Raw genomic sequence first — 16198 nt, 5'->3', positions numbered from 1 at the left:
TGAACAGACACTTCTCTAAAGAAGACATACGAATGGCTAACAGACACATGAAAAAATGTTCAGCATCATTAGCCATCGGGGAAATTCAAATCAAAACCACCTTACACCAGTTAGAATGGCAAAAATGAACAAGGCAGGAAACAACAAATGTTGAAGAGGATGTGGAGAAAGGGGAACCCTCTTACACTGTTTGTGGGAATGCACTTGGTACAGTCACTATGGAAAACAGTTTGGAGGGTCCTCAAAAAGTTAGAAATAGAACTACCCTATGACCCAGCAATCGCAGTACTGGGTATTTACCCCAAAGACACAGATGTAGTGAAAAGAAGGGGCACATGCACCCCAATGTTCATAGCAGCAATGTCCACAATAGCCAAACTGTGGAAGGAGCCGAGATGCCCCTCAACAGATGAATGGATAAAGAAGATGTCCATTTATACAATGGAATATTACTCAGCCATCAGAAAGGATGAATACCCAACTTTTACATCAACATGGATGGGACTGGAGGAGATTATGCTAAGTGAAATAAGTCAAGCAGAGAAAGACAATTATCATATGATTTCACTTATATGTGGAACATAAGGAATAGTACTGAGGACATTAGGAGAAAGAAGGGAAAAATGAAGAGGGGGAGTCAGAGGGGGAGACGAACCATGAGAAACTGTGGACTCCAGGAAACAAACTGAGGGGTTCAGAGGGAAGGGGGGTGGGGGGATGAGTTAGCCTGGTGATGGGTATTAAGGAGGGCACGTATTGCATGGAGCCTTGGGTGTTAAACGCAGATAATGAATCATGGAACGCTACATCAAAAACGAATGAAGTATTGTATGGTGACTAACATAACATAATTAAAAAAAATTTTTTTTTTAATTAAAAAATTAGTAAAAAAAAAAACACCTTTGTGACAGCAGTGAGGAAGATGGGTCAGAAAGGGAAGATACTAGCGGGAAAAAAATCTCATTCACAGCACTGTCCGTTTTGATTTTGTAATGTTATTTAATTTTTTTTGTTTGTTTGTTTTAGCAGATGTTTCGGTCAGAAATGTATGTTTGTTAGTGTACAAACCAGAATAATTAACTGGGCCAGAACAGCAACAACAAATCACTCATCAAGATATTCATGACTAAGACAATTTATATATAAAATTTTTTGGTAGCTTTTTATTTATTTATTTATTTATTTATTTATTTATTTATTTATTTATTTATTTATTTAAAAGATTTTATTTTATTTATTTGACAGAGCAAGAGAGGGAACACAAGCAGGAGGAGTGGGAGAGGGAGAAGCAGGCTTTCTGCAGAGCAGGGAGCCCAATGCGGGGCTCGATCCCAGGACCCTGGGATCATGACCTGAGCCGAAGGCAGACACTTAATGACTGAGCCACCCAGGCGCCCTTGATTTTTATTTCAGTCAGTTCTATTTTAAGCATATTTTTTTCTAAAGCAAACACTAATTCTTTTGATAGAGACTTTAACACCCGAATCTCATGAATGACATCTTCTTAAACACAATTTTAGGGTGGGTTTACTTCCTGAGATGTCTAATCTCATGCAGTATCTGTTGGTTCTTACTTGCTTCAGTTTTTAAATCTAGCTTCATTTATTTTTATCCTTTGGTCTTGAGTTTTGCATTTTTCAAGCTGAATTTTTTTCATAACCAAATTTGCCACATCTCAAAGATTTTGACATGTTTCTTATTCAATCGTTTAAAAAATAATGTTTTTTCTTTAGATTTAAAAGAAATCTGCTTTTTTTGAGTTTGTTGTAAATTCATAATTATTAATGTATCCGGTATAGGAAATACCTGCTTTTTTGAATATGGGCTAGGAAATATTTGATTCTTTGAATTTGTGGACTTTTTTTATGGTTATATGTATAGTGAATTAAAAATAATTCTGAAAAATAAAAGAATTCTCTGTACGTTTGAATAGGATATATATTCTCTGGTTTTGGATTATGGAGATCTGTGTATGTGTAAGTTTGAATCAAACTTGATCACTGTTATTATTTATTTCATATCTGTATCTTTATTTCTGAGAGCTGTATTAAAGTCTGACTTATTCATGTACATATTTCTACTCAGTTTTACTTTATATGTCAAGGAAATTCATACGAGGTATGTAAACTTTAATGACTGTTTCTTGTTCTGTTGGAATTTTTTAACATAAGACTTATTTTAATGTGAACTTTATCTTTGCCCTATTCACCACTTTTTGGTTTGGATCCAATTTTCTTTGCTATAGCTGCTTTCTTTTTGATAGCATTTGTTGGTGCTTTTCCCTTCAGCTCTTATTTTTGAATTTGCTGTGTCACTGTGCCTCATGCACATATATGTACCTATACATACATACATACGTGTATATATGTACAAACATACATAAATAAAATGTGTGTATATATATTTAGCATGTGTGTGTGTGTGACATGTATAAAGTATATTTTGTACATTTTGAAAGTTACTGTTTTTTTAATAGGGAATTTAACCTGTTTATGTTTATTATCCATGGACTTGAATGTAAACTTAGCAGGTATTAAAATTTTAGCTTCAAATAATTTTTTTGTCGACCTCGGATGATTTTTTTTTGTTTTTTTGCATTGAATATTGCTAATGAGAAGTAATGACTGATTCTTTCTTTGTAGCTGGCCTGTTTTCTTTTGTGAGGCTACTGGAATTTTTCCTTTTCTTCGTTATCTTAAAATTTTGCCAGTGTTTCTAGGTGTGAGACATTTTAATCTGAAGTGGGTATTTTCCGATTAGAGAGGCAATGTGGCAGATACTAAGCTTAGGTGCTTTTATAGTGATACAAAGATCAGTGAACAGAGAGAAAGACTCCTCTGGCTCCCCCACCTGTTCAATGAAATTATGCTTAGTACTTGTTAGCTTTTATTATTAGATACTTTCATAATTTTTTTTAGAATAATTTCTCTGGTTATAATCCTTCTATTTTCTCTCCTTTTGGTACTCTTGCTTAAAGAGACACTGGATTTTGTGGATCAGTTTTCCATGTCATTTTTCTTGTTTTTCTTACTTTCTGTCCTTATTCTTTATTCTGCCTTCAGCATTCTGTGAGAATCCCAGCTGACTGATAAGAAAAGTTTGGGAAAGGTTAAAAAGTTTGGTATATGGAAAACCTATAATATTATCTGATGTCTCCTTGAGCACTTAGCCCATAGCCATAGTTGATACAGAATAAATACTTCATAATTAATTGGACGAACTTTGGAATAGCCTCAAACTTTTTGTTATTGTTTCATAACTCATCTTTAACCTTAATCTCTGAAATTTTGTTGATTCTGCTTTGTTTTGTATTGCAGATTTATTTTGAGAGAACCTTCCTTATTTCAGTCTAGTGAAATAAAAGTTTTTGGAAGTTCCTCAAACTTATTCTTTTTTTTTTTTTTTTAAAGATTTTATTTATTTATTTGACAGAGCGAAAGAGCACAAGCAGGGGGAGCAGCAGAGGGAGAAGAAGAAGCAGGCCCCCTTCCGAGCAGGGAGCCTGATGCGGGACTCGATCCCAGGACCCTGGGATCATGACCTGAGCTGAAGGCAGATGCTTAACCATCTGAGCCACCCAGGCACTCCCCTCAAACTTATTCTTAACAGTAGTTGGCAATACGAACTCTAATTGAGAGTTTTTTCTTGGATGTGCTCTTGGACAGTTGTCAAGATATTATAACACTTTTTTTCCTCTATCTCTCTTTTTCTTTTTTTAATGATTAAAAAAAGAAAAAATAAAATGCTATTTAGGGGTTTTAAATACTGATTCAAATAAATTGTTTAGTTGGTAAACGATTTAAGAGCTATTTACTTTACTTCCCTCTCCCCAAATGTTAATTAGCTTTGTAATTGTTACTTAGTTTATAATTTGTTTCATTTCTAATATGTGTTGTACAGGAATGCTAATGTTAGAGAAGTTCCCTGTGGAAATCTATTCTTTCATAATTTCCACAATTTTACAAATGTTTTTATTTTGTTCAGAAAGATCTATTCCAGTCTATATATCAAGGATACATTTTCTTTCAATGCCAAATGTCTTTCATTAGCTATGTAATTATAACAGATGGGCTTGAAACGTTCACTTAAATGCAGTTAGTATTTTATTTCCCTTCCTTTATTCCCTGTATCTTTATATATTATTGTAAATTAGTATGTTGGATACATTCCAGGACTTCTCATAGTAGTTTAGCTAATGTCACGTAATATTTTCCATTGCAAATGTGATTAAGAGAACATGTTGATGTTTTTAAAATGATATAGACATTGGGAAAAGGATCAATTTAAATTATTTTGTTTCCTTGTTATGCACTTAAATAAAAGTCATATTTTATTTGCCAAAATTATTTTTAGTGCAAAAGGCTTCTGTACAACTTGCCATATGCTAAAAAATAACGGAGATTCTAGATTTTAACAGTTTAGCCGAAATTATTTTGTTATGTTAATGAGTTAATGTAAAAACTTTTTAGTGATCACTTGGACATACAAATGCACTTTCCTCCTTCAGCATTTTCTTGGTCTTTCCAGTATGACTCAAGGATACTCAGACTACTTAGATGTTACACATGTTGTTAATTCTGGGTTGTGTTACTGTTGGTGGGAATGCAAGCTGGTGCAGCCACTCTGGAAAACAGTATGGAGGTTCCTCAAAAAGTTGGAAATAGAGCTACCATACGATCCAGCAATTGCACTACTGGGCATTTACCCCAAAGATACAAATGTGGTGATCTGAAGGGGTATGTGCACTCTGATGTTTATAGCAGCAATGTCCACAATAGCCAAACTGTGGAAAGAGCCAACATGTCCATCGACAGATGAATGGATAAAGAAGTATATATACACAATGGAATATTATGCAGCCATCAAATGGAATGAAATCTTGCCATTTGCAACGACGTGGATGGAACTGGAGGGTATTCTGAGCGAAATAAGTCAACCAGAGAAAGACATGTATCATATGACCTCACCTCACTGACATGAGGAATTCTTAATCTCAGGAAACAAACTGAGGGTTGCAGGAGTGGTGGTGGGTGGGAGGGATGGGGTGGTTGGGTGATAGACATTGGGGAGGGTATGTGCTATGGTGAGCGCTGTGAATTGTGTAAGACTGTTGAATCACAGACCTGTACCTCTGAAACGAATAATACATTATATGTTAAAAAAAAAAAGATAGCAGGAGGGGAGGAATGAAGGGGGTGAAATTGGAGGGGGAGACGAACCATGAGAGACGATGGACTCTGAAAAACAAACTGAAGGTTCTAGAGGGGAGGGGGGTGGGAGGATGGGTTAGCCTGGTGATGGGTGTTAAGGAGGGCACGTTCTGCATGGAGCACTGGGTGTTATACGCAAACAATGAATCATGGAACATTACATCAAAAACTAATGATGTAATGTATGGTGATTAACATAACAATAAAAAAATAAATTCTGGGTTGTGTTAATACACTAAACATATTTAGAGACCCTGAGACGTCATAACATAAAAATAATAATCAGAAAAAGCTGGTTATTACACTTTAGAAAGAGAAATAAAGCTTGCTTTTCTTGTCTTTTTAATGATGTAGCACCCATAAGTACAAAAAGAGAAGTGAAGTGTTTATTAGTCTTTGAACTTGTGGACATTATAGACAACAGAAATGCCACTATCAGATATAACTAGTGTTTATGAGTCACCTAGACGCTATAGTGGTCTATTGACAGTACTCAAAATGTGTAGAAGACTCATCAAGAGATACTAAACTTTGTTACATTGGTTCAATGCCATGGACTGATGGAAGAATTTGATGGCTCCTTATATAAAATGCTGGAATGAATTATAATTTAAAAACTATTGTAGGGGCGCCTGGGTGGCTCAGTCGTTCAGCCTCTGCCTTCGGCTCGGGTCATGATCCCGGGGTCCTGGGATCGAGCACCACATCAGGCTCCCTGCTCAGAGGGGAGTCTGCTTCTCCCTCTCCCACTCCCCCTGCTTGTGTTCCCTCTCTCGCTGTGTCTCTCTCTGTCAAATAAATAAATAGATAATAAAATAAAACTATTGTATTCTCTGATAGACTAGCAGAATATAGAGTAAGTATGTTAGCATGTGAAGATCTTCTTGGGGCGCCTGGGTGGCTCAGTCTGTTAAGCCTCTGCCTTTGGCTCAGGTCATGATCTCGGCGTCCTGGGATTGAGTTCTGCATCGGGCTCTCTGCTCAGTGGGGAGTCTGCTTCTCTGTCTCTCCCTCTTCCTCCTCTCTGCGCCACTCCCCCCCATGCTCTCTCTCTCTTCTAATAAATGAATAAAATCTTTAAAAAAAAAGATCTTCTTAGTAATGTTAGCAACTTCTTTTAGGAGGGCCAGTTTTACCACAGATTGTCCCATTTGGCTTCTGTTGTTTCAATTATGCTTTCATGAACCACACTTAACAATGAGATTACCAACAGTGAAGTCCATTTAGTACATATAAATATGAACACCTGTTTATTAGGGCTTTCTGTGTCAAGTGGCATTCACCGTGCTACAGATACAAAGATAGCAAAATATGTGCCTCTCCTCAAGGATCCAGGACTAGGATGAAAAGACAAGTAAATAATTCTCATGCAATGGCATGAATGCTAAAACAGAAGCCTATACAAGATAGACAGCTAGGCATCTGCAGAAGAGAGATTTTATAATGTACGATGCAGGCTATCTGGCAAAAGACCCACAAAGAAAGTGATACCCAGAATTACCTTGGGAGGATGAGGGAGAGTTTATTAATCATTCTTAGGGAAAGCTGAGTAAGTACAGGTCACATTGTAGGCAATTTGTATTGACTTCTTACACCTTTAGTTGCCCTGCACTTCCCCTGTGTTTGTATTGGAGCTTCCTTCTCTGCTTTTACCACTAGCAAGAGAGTAGAGGCAGGTTGAAATAGGGAAAGGAGATACTCAGATGATACAATTTTTCTTCCCATTCCCAGTTTTTATTAAGAAACTTGAAACTAATTGCTACAGGGAAATGTGTAGATTTGTAGGTATACCTTTAATCCTGGGATCGTCCCTTATTAACGTATTCTATGATTGAGTGTGGTTTATTTCACACTTATTATTAGGTAGGGTGAAAATAGTAAGAGGTTTTGTAAACAGTATAGATTCATTTTAAATAGTTTGTTGGTGGGATTTAAAATGTGTTGAAATAACCCACAACTAGACACACCTGCCTTTTCAACCGTATTACTAATTTAAAAAGTTTTTAGTTGTTTTTGGCAAAAGTCAGTAGAAAAAAGTGAAATGCTCACTTTCTAAACTTGAATGGATGAACCTGTATTATAGCAAGCATTCAACTGAGTACTTTAGATTTTCTCATTTTTGATGGATCCTTTATTTAGTATTACGGAGGTTTACATTATTTTACTAGTAGTGAACGCAAGACTTTTTTTAAATACCTTCCTAGCCCCACATTTGAATGCTCCTTCTCCAGGTCTTATAAAGAGATTTCTTTCCCGTTTGCCCCCTTTCAGCGATGTGCATTTTGTAAGCACCTTGGAGCCAGTATTAAATGCTGTGAAGAGAAATGCACCCAGATGTACCATTATCCTTGTGCTGCGGGAGCTGGTACCTTTCAGGACTTTCGGAACTTCTTCCTTCTGTGTCCAGAGCACATCGACCAAGCTCCCGAAAGATGTAAGTTTACTATAGACCTACTTTTTAAACATTTATCAGTGTACTTACTTCAAATAACTAATATTGTAAACTCCCTAATTGTTATTTTGCTTGTATTAAAAGGTAATATTATATAATCTTGATAATCTAAGGGATCTTTGCCAGAGATCCTCGGGGTGGGGGGGGAATCTGTTATCACCAGTATCACTGAAAAATACCAAAGGTATTTCCTTGAAATTTCAAAGACAATTTGCATGTTTTAAGTTCTTATTAAAAAAAATTTTTTTAAACCACTGTAGAAAGAAATACTGAGTATAAAGTATTTTAGTATGTACTATAAAGTCATTTAAAAAGTTAAACAGTATTCAGTGTCTTCTACACCAAACTACCATCCAGTTAGAGAATTAGAAGATGATTCACTCAGGTGTTATTTCAGGGTGTACATTAATAGGCTCAGCAAACACTTTTGAAATTCTTGGTAATTGTATAGCCCTAATAATCATAATAGAAATCTCTGTTAGTGCTTCTTCTTGATTTATCTATCTTGGTTACCTGTAATCCTCAGTTGTGCTTTTTTCCTTTCTTTTCTAAACAGTATTTTATAACTACATGAAAATATTTAAATGTTTGAAATTTGTTGTACAGAAAATTATAACTCTTTCCTATCTTTATTGTTAAACAGAGATCTTGCCTTTTTCTTAGTATATGGATTTCCAATGAACATGTATACTTTGGGATTTTTTCCCCCCTGGAAAATTGAATTTCCAGTCTCATTGTAAAATCTCTGTGATGTTTTATTCAGTCTTTTTTATGTTACCTGTTAGTTACCTTAGTGTTAGCTTTTATCTGTATCTTAGCAATATTGATGAAAGCTTTTTTAAAAAAATCTTTTCCAGGTCTGTGAAACATAAATATAGCTACCTCGGGCTTAAACTTAAATAGTCTCAAATACAGTTAGATTGTATAATCTCAGGAACATAATTTCATCTTCAGTTAAAATTATTTTTGTTTACGTGTATAATCATGTTGTCCTTAATCACTATACAGACAGAAATTACAGGTAGGGCAAACTGAAATGTGAGATTGTATTTAGGTGAATAAGGGATTTAAAATTTAAAATATGTTCATGATTACATATTTAAATCCGGGAGAAAAAGAATATTCATGCACAGTAGCTGTCATGGGTGTTATTTATTTTAAGACCTCATGTAGTGAATTACTTCACACAGGTGCACCAACTGTGATGTTGGTGATCAGAGTTGATTATGTTCCGGGTGGTATAATGCCCTTTGCCAGTCAAATAAAACAACTGTATGTGTGTTTAAGAATCTGAATTTTATTCACTGTTTTGTACTTAGTCATACTTCAGACCTCAGTAAACAATATACAGACTTTCCTGGGACCACATTTCTAATATTAAATGTTTTGTTAGTTAATGGCCATCCTACTTTCTACTGCAGACTGTGTTCTGATAGTCTCATTTATTGTTCGAGGCCATAGTAGACATTGTGTAAAGTCATGAAGTGTAAGGACTGAGAGGAGATGAGCTGCTCTCACCACACATACAATGAGAGGTCTGTGTTGGCACACAGAGCTAAAAGATACCCTGAAATTATTGGCACTGTGCCTTGTTCCAAAACAGATTTATGGAGACTCATAAAAATACACGAATAGTAGGATAAAATAAAACTAAAAATATGGAAGGAAATTTGGCCATGGGAAAATAAGGATAGTATAAATATGAAGATAACAGTGACACTAGTATTTTGGGAAATAAATGCATACTTTCTAGACCTAAGCCACAAACTTGGCTCCAGAGCTTTCCAGCAATCAACACAAAGAAGGGAGTATGAACAGTGACGTGATTCATAGTAATGGCAAAAGAATTCACTTTATACTAAGACTATATATACATTATATACTGTAGCAAAACAAATCCCACAGGGCAATTTCTTATAACAGCCCTCAAAATAAGCCAGTGATATGAAACCAAAGCCCAGTTGAGTAAATTCTATTCCTCGAGGATCTTAACCAGTGCAGTATATATACACAGCTTTCTGACCGCCTGTCTTAATCCAAGGATATAGAGAATTTTGCAGGTAGAATGTATTGTAGTAATTTACAAGATGATGCAATAGTCTTCATAAAATCTTTCCTAAGTATTTTTAGCTGATCTAATTGTGTGTCAGAGCACAAGGTACTTATTATTTTTAAAAAATGGGGCTTAAATACCAACGTTACTATGAGGGTTAAATAACAATTAAGGGAAACCATGTAGCATTTTACTTTGTGTATATGAATTGCTTTACAAAATGGTAGCTATTCCAGCTCTTATCTAAGACCCAAATTATATGTATACATTGCATGTAATTCTTTATGCTGCTGGCTAAGTGTAGAGCAATATGCTTGATAGTTAGCTGAGTTAGGAGTTAGATTGACATCTTTTCATGAGAGTTGAATAAAAAAATGGACCTCATTAGAAAGAAATCCCAGCAAAGAGAGAACCTATAAGCAAGGCCAAGATTTTCATCAGAAAACAATTTTAGGGTGCTTTGTCATAGGTAAATGCTGGTCCTGGCTTCATCATTACTTTCATGATGATGCAAGTAATACACTAACCTTGTCTAGGAATTTTACACTAAATACCATCTTGGAGACATAGCCAGATACACTTACCGAGTAGTATTTTGCCTCTCAGGGAAAGCCAAATGGCAAGGAGCCAACCATGTAAGATCAGAGGAAAGCACATTCCAGAAAGAGTGAACAACTGCTGTACAGGTCTTGAGGAATGGGCCTGGCAAGATTGTGGAATGACAGCTAGTCACTGTGCCTGGAATATAGTGTCTCCTAGGTGGACAGTAGAGACAACATCAGAGTGAACAAAGCCTAGATCACCTAGGTCTTGTGAACAAGGGAAGGGTTTAGATATTCTGTCTGCAGTGAGAAGTTTTGGAAGGGTTCAAACGTGAGAGTGGTGTATCTCTTCATTCCCTCCTCTTCCCAGTGTATTCACTCATCACTCAGGTTTAACTTCTCTTACTTCATTTTCTTGGGTGCCTTTGTATCTCTTGATACCAAGTCCTGCTACTTTTCTATTACCCTAAATTCTGTCAGTCCCTGAACTTACTTACCTACCTGCTTGCTCTGTGGGCCAGCCTCTCTGGACAACATCCATGATTTAGTTTTTCTTGCTAGTGATTCCATTTAGTTCAGTGCAGTGTCCTGCCAGGAATGGAAGCAGAGATGATAGGTGCTGTGATGTTGATGGAAGTTACAAAGCTGTGAGGATGGAGTCTGGCAGCAATGTGACTTCTCTTGTTCTTCACCAGGGTTTATATTCTCCTGCGTAAGCAGTAGTCTCACCTTCCAGCTTGACCAAGTGTCTCTGACACGGTCCCTTCTCATTTAGGCTCAGTGTTCTTGTCTTTTCCTCCATCTCTTCTCTTGTCGCAGCTGCCACAGGATGTGACCTCGTTCACAGCTGATCCTTCTGTTTTTCCTGCTCTTTTCTTGCTCCTCCTCCATCATTTAGCTTCTTCATTCTATGCCTCTGCTGGTACTTTCCTTCTTCCTTCTGTACACGTGCAGATACTCTTCACCTTATTTGCCCTTCCAGTGGGAGTAAATATCGATTTGTAAAGAGCATGATCTTTGGAGCCAAATTGGCCTGGATGTAACTCCTGTCTTCTCTTAAGTTAGCTTTAGCTTTAGTCTTCTACTCAATCTCTTCTACCTTTTCAACCGCTTAAAGAAAAATTTCACTTCATTGATTATTGCTTCAAACTTAATATCTCTGTGGGGCATATATGTATGTATATGTTCATATGCTTATTTCTGACACAACACTTAAGCTATGTAGTAATATTTTTTGCATGACCTCCAAAAGGCTGTTTTGGTATTTCTATACTTATCTTCTTCCTGATTGGGGAAATGGTTGGAACCAACCTCATTTCTTGATGTAGTGCTTTTTTTCTATTATTATTTTTACATAATGCACAGGAAATGTTTTTAGACTGAATGTATCATGTGGATGTTTTTCTTTGTCTAACTTATTACCAGTGATCCATACTAATCGAACAACATGACAGTATTGCCATTAAGGAATTGTTGCAAACTATCATAGAGGAAGAAGTAATCTCTGCCACAGTGATATACACAGTTATCTTATTGTAGAATGGGCTTTGCTGTATAAAACAGTGCTGTGCAACAGAAATACGATGTGAACAATAGGAGTAATTTAAATCTTTCTAGTAGTCATGTTAAAAACTTTTAAAAATTACAATTAATTTAAAAAATACATATTTAACCCAGTATATCCAGAATATTAGTATTTCAGCATGTAAGCAATAAAATTTTTGAGATATTTGATGTTATTTTTTTCCTAGTAAAGTTTGGATAATCACCTTTCAGTTGCCCAGTAGCCACATGTGACTAGTAGCTGCTACGGCAAGTTAAGTGGCAGAATAGTAAACCCTGGAAGATTTCACAGAAGCATTTAGACAGTGTTCCCTGCAAATTACAGTAGAAAGATGAACTGAGTATCTGATAATCAGAGCACAGTATTTGCTTCAATTTCTGTAAGTTTTGAGGAGAGGCAAAAAATCAAGGGTTAGTTTTTAAATGTACATAGTTTGAATGAGTAAATACTGGCACTGTCTCTTAGTATTAAAAAAATTCACCCTATTGTGTTATTTCTACTTTTTTTTTTAAGATTGTATTTATTTATTTGACAGAGACAGACACAGCGAGAGAGAGAACACAAGCAGGGGGAGTGGAAGAGGGAGAAGCAGACTCCCCTCTGAGCAGGGAGCCCTATGCGGGGCTCGATTCCAGGACCCTGGGATCATGACCTGAGCCGAAGGCAGACACTTAACAACTGAGCCACCCAGGCGCCCTGTTGTGTTATTTCTATCAAAAATGAACTAATTTATGACATTTCCATTTTTAAATTAATGCTTTATTTTAAATGCTGCTCAGAGAATCATTAAAAGTGATTTTAGAAGTTCTTCATTTAAGATATTTAATAAGACTTGATTTGTGCTAGGAAATTGAGGATACAAAGTTGAACAAAACAAGGTCCCTACCCTTTAAGGGTTCCGAGTATTATGTTATAATTACTTGATTATATAACAGTGTATTCTCAGTATATGGGGAAAAGGAATATTCAACAAATGGATGGATCTTTAGGTGTGGTGATGTTAGATATTCAGGAATGTGTATGAGCAGAGTTTTGAAGGCTTCTTTGGAAAGAGCTAGGGGCACAGCACAGCAAAGGAACAATATTTCAAGCAGTGGGGAGCAATGTGTATGAGCACTGAGGAGCATGTTGTGTGAATGTGCATTGCAAACTTCTTGGTATCACCAGGAATACTGAGTGGCCATGAGATTCTGTTGGAAAGGGAGGTAAAGGGCTTTTTTTTTCCCCTTTCCCTTATGCTAGAAAATTTTGATCTTTTTTTCACGTGAAAAAGGAGTTATTGGTAAACAAAAGCAGGGCATAACAGTTAGATTCACAATTTTGAAAACTTGCTCTAGATGTGTAGAAGATGATTAGGGAAAGGTCAACAAGCAGGAATTCCTTTTAGAAGACAGTATAATTACAAGGCAGAATGGACTGAACTGAACTGTACAAATAGAAGGAAAAAGGATATATAGGAAGTTGACTCAGTCAGAATTGGTGTCTGGCTGGATGTGTTGGGTCAGGGAAGAGTAATAGTGATAGTAGAGTTTCTGCCTTTACCCAGCTGGTTGAGAAAAAAGGGAGAGGTTTAGGTTTTAAAAATGTTTTATTTTAGAGGTGTTGAGTTTTGAGTATTTTTTAGAACATCTGGCTGTTGAGGTCCCATGAGACTTGAAAATACATCTTGTAGTTTAGAAAGAAGTTTGGGGCTGGTGATACCGATTTGGGAATCATGGTGGTATTTTATAACATGGGGGTTGGTGTGATCACAAAGGGAAATCGTGCGGAATTTTAAAAGAAGGAACAGGATAAAATCCCAAGACACTCCAGCATGTAGAGGAATTGTAGGGGTACAAAGCCAACACAGAGTGACAGGGAGGCATGAGCGACCTAAGGAGAAATCAGGAGAAAGCTGCCATTACAGAAGCCAAGGTACTGTCATATGGGAGTGGAGAGGAATGGAAATGCTGCAGAGTGCAAATAAGATAAGGTCAAAAGGTAACCTTTGGATTTCGTAGATCATTGGTAGCCTCATGAAGGTAGCGCCAGGTGAATGGTGGGTGCGCAGCCCCCAGGGTTCCAGCTGGCCATCCAGATAAATTCTGGGACTTGGTTTTGTACTGCCTTCAAACCATGAATTGTTTTTACCATTTTAAAAGGACTTTAAAATAAAAACAAAAAGTCTCTGTGCCAGAAATTCTATCCTGTAAAACTGGTTTGCCAAGTAAAAGGAATAGATTATTAGTCTGTTTCAAGATGCTTGACTGAGGAAAAAAAAAGAAGGTAGAAAGGGCTTACAGCCAGAGGGGACTGACCAAACCTTCAAAAAATAAAAGAGAAAAAAAGGTTCGTATATACAATTTAAAACAGTCTTTAGATAATCAGCTAATCAAACCATTTAGTTGAGAACATCAATGTCAGATACACATATATATCATCAAATCGGTGTGATTTTAGACACATTGTTTTTCTTATGTACATGAGTTTAACTGTGTAGTTGGCAAGGCAGGTTATTCTTACATTTATTTTTTGTTTTAGGTGGTAAAAGAACTTAAAAAGTGCTCTTTCTTTTAATCCACATTTAGGGATAGATGATATCCATAATTATATAGATTTTAATACCTTTTTACAGACTGGCAATTAATATAGATGAATATAGAATTAGTAATGAAGTTTTGTATTTGTGTATGAATATGTAGTTTCCATCTTTAATGTTCTCCTTCATACGATGTTTTCCAGGATTAAAAAATATATATATTTGCTATGAATAAAAATTAGTGTGTTTATGCTTAAGAAGCATTTAATTTAATTGATCTTAACATTCTTAATTTTGTCTCGACTTACCTTGTTAATTTTAAAATATATTTAACATCCAAATAAAATGGTTATTTTTGCACCTGAAGGCATTTCTCAGTTGATATTTTCCTGTTTGGTTCTTTTCAGCAAGTGTATGTTGAGCATTAAGTAGGTGCCCAGCATCAATACTGGTACCAGGGATATAAAATTAGATAAGAACTGCTTATGGTCTCAGGTAGATGGAGGGACAAATATGCAAAACTCTATGATTAACAGTGGTTTTCCTGAGACCTTCTTCTGATTGGATATCAGTTCAATGTGCATAACCTCCAGTGTCTGAAAGATTGACCATGCAAATTCCCTTCAAGTGATTTTTAAATTGTAAAGTCAGAAAAATATTAAACTCTTATACAACAATTTCATTGTTTTACTGTTAATTATAGCAAAGGAAGATGCAAACTGTGCAGTGTGCGACAGCCCGGGAGACCTCTTAGATCAGTTCTTTTGTACTACTTGTGGTCAGCACTATCATGGAATGTGCCTGGATATAGCGGTTACTCCATTAAAACGTGCAGGTTGGCAATGTCCTGAGTGCAAAGTGTGCCAGAACTGCAAGTAAGTTTTAATTTCAACTCAAAGGTGTGTATTGAGATTAAGAGAGACCCTATTACTAGGTGCTAAAGGTTTGTGTAATATGATAAAGATTGCTCGTACTGCAGCTCCATTCATTCCCACTGACTTCGTCATGTTTTAAAAAATTACTAGGTATTTATTAACATTATTTTGAAACAAGTCTAAACAGAAACTAATTTTAATAATTTTAAATTCCTCTGGTTGCCTAAAAAGCTAATTTCAGTTTGCCAAACATTTTAAATGAATGATACTAACAATTTAAAAGAAATAAGCATTGGAAAATAAAGCAACTGTTTTTGAGAGAGACTGGGGTGGAGATTTAATAGGAAAATAAACCTCCAGTTACAGAAAGTAGTTATGAGAGTGAGTGAAAGAATCAGTGATATGTTTGAATTTCCATTCCAGGAAGAACAATTTATGCTAAGACTACTTAAGGAAAAAAAAACAACCCTATATCTATCTGAAAAACAGTTACCTTCAGTCGATCCTAGTTTGTAATGGGTTTATCCTTTCCTATTTGTTGTATTCCATCCTTTGGTTATTTCTCCAATCTTTTCTGTGATTTTTTTTTTCTCCTGCTACTAATTAGCATGATAATTTGGAGAAGTTATCTGCATCTATAGCAGTCTTCAAATTGTTTACAAGCTGAGGACTTTTGTAACAGGAGAAATTATGCCCACCACTGCCATGATCAGTCTGTTTTATTTGTAATTTAATTTGATAACAATAAGCATCAATATCTTACAATTATGTGGAATAAATAGGACAATATGCTTTTATATTTTGGCAAAAATTAAAATACCAGCAAACACTTATTTGATATCTTATATCTGTGCCTACTTTCTTGGGAAGGAATAAGAGAACTTGAAGAAAGATTACCTTTCCTCTAAGATCTTTCCATGTAGCTAAAGAGATAAAACATGCAATTTTATATGTAGAATTTGTTTAAACTGAGTAAGAAAGAAC

The 16198-nt window shown here is 35.9% G+C and overlaps 1 protein-coding gene across 1 annotated transcript in view; it reads left to right on the top strand.

Moving 5' to 3' along the window:
• KMT2C (lysine methyltransferase 2C) overlaps positions 1-16198 on the top strand; it is a 271489-nt gene that overhangs the window by 139261 nt on the left and 116030 nt on the right. Inside the window, exons 7-8 of the mRNA XM_035029848.1 lie at positions 7482-7644; positions 15043-15214. Of these exons, the coding sequence (XP_034885739.1) occupies positions 7482-7644; positions 15043-15214 (335 nt within the window). The remainder of the gene's footprint in view (positions 1-7481; positions 7645-15042; positions 15215-16198) is intronic.

Source organism: Mirounga leonina, unplaced genomic scaffold (assembly GCF_011800145.1).
Source record: "Mirounga leonina isolate KUSES-001 unplaced genomic scaffold, KU_Mleo_1.0 Mir_321, whole genome shotgun sequence".
NCBI classification, from domain to species: domain Eukaryota; kingdom Metazoa; phylum Chordata; class Mammalia; order Carnivora; family Phocidae; genus Mirounga; species Mirounga leonina.
Note: the sequence above shows the minus strand (reverse complement) of the source record. Positions and strands in the feature narration are given on the sequence as shown.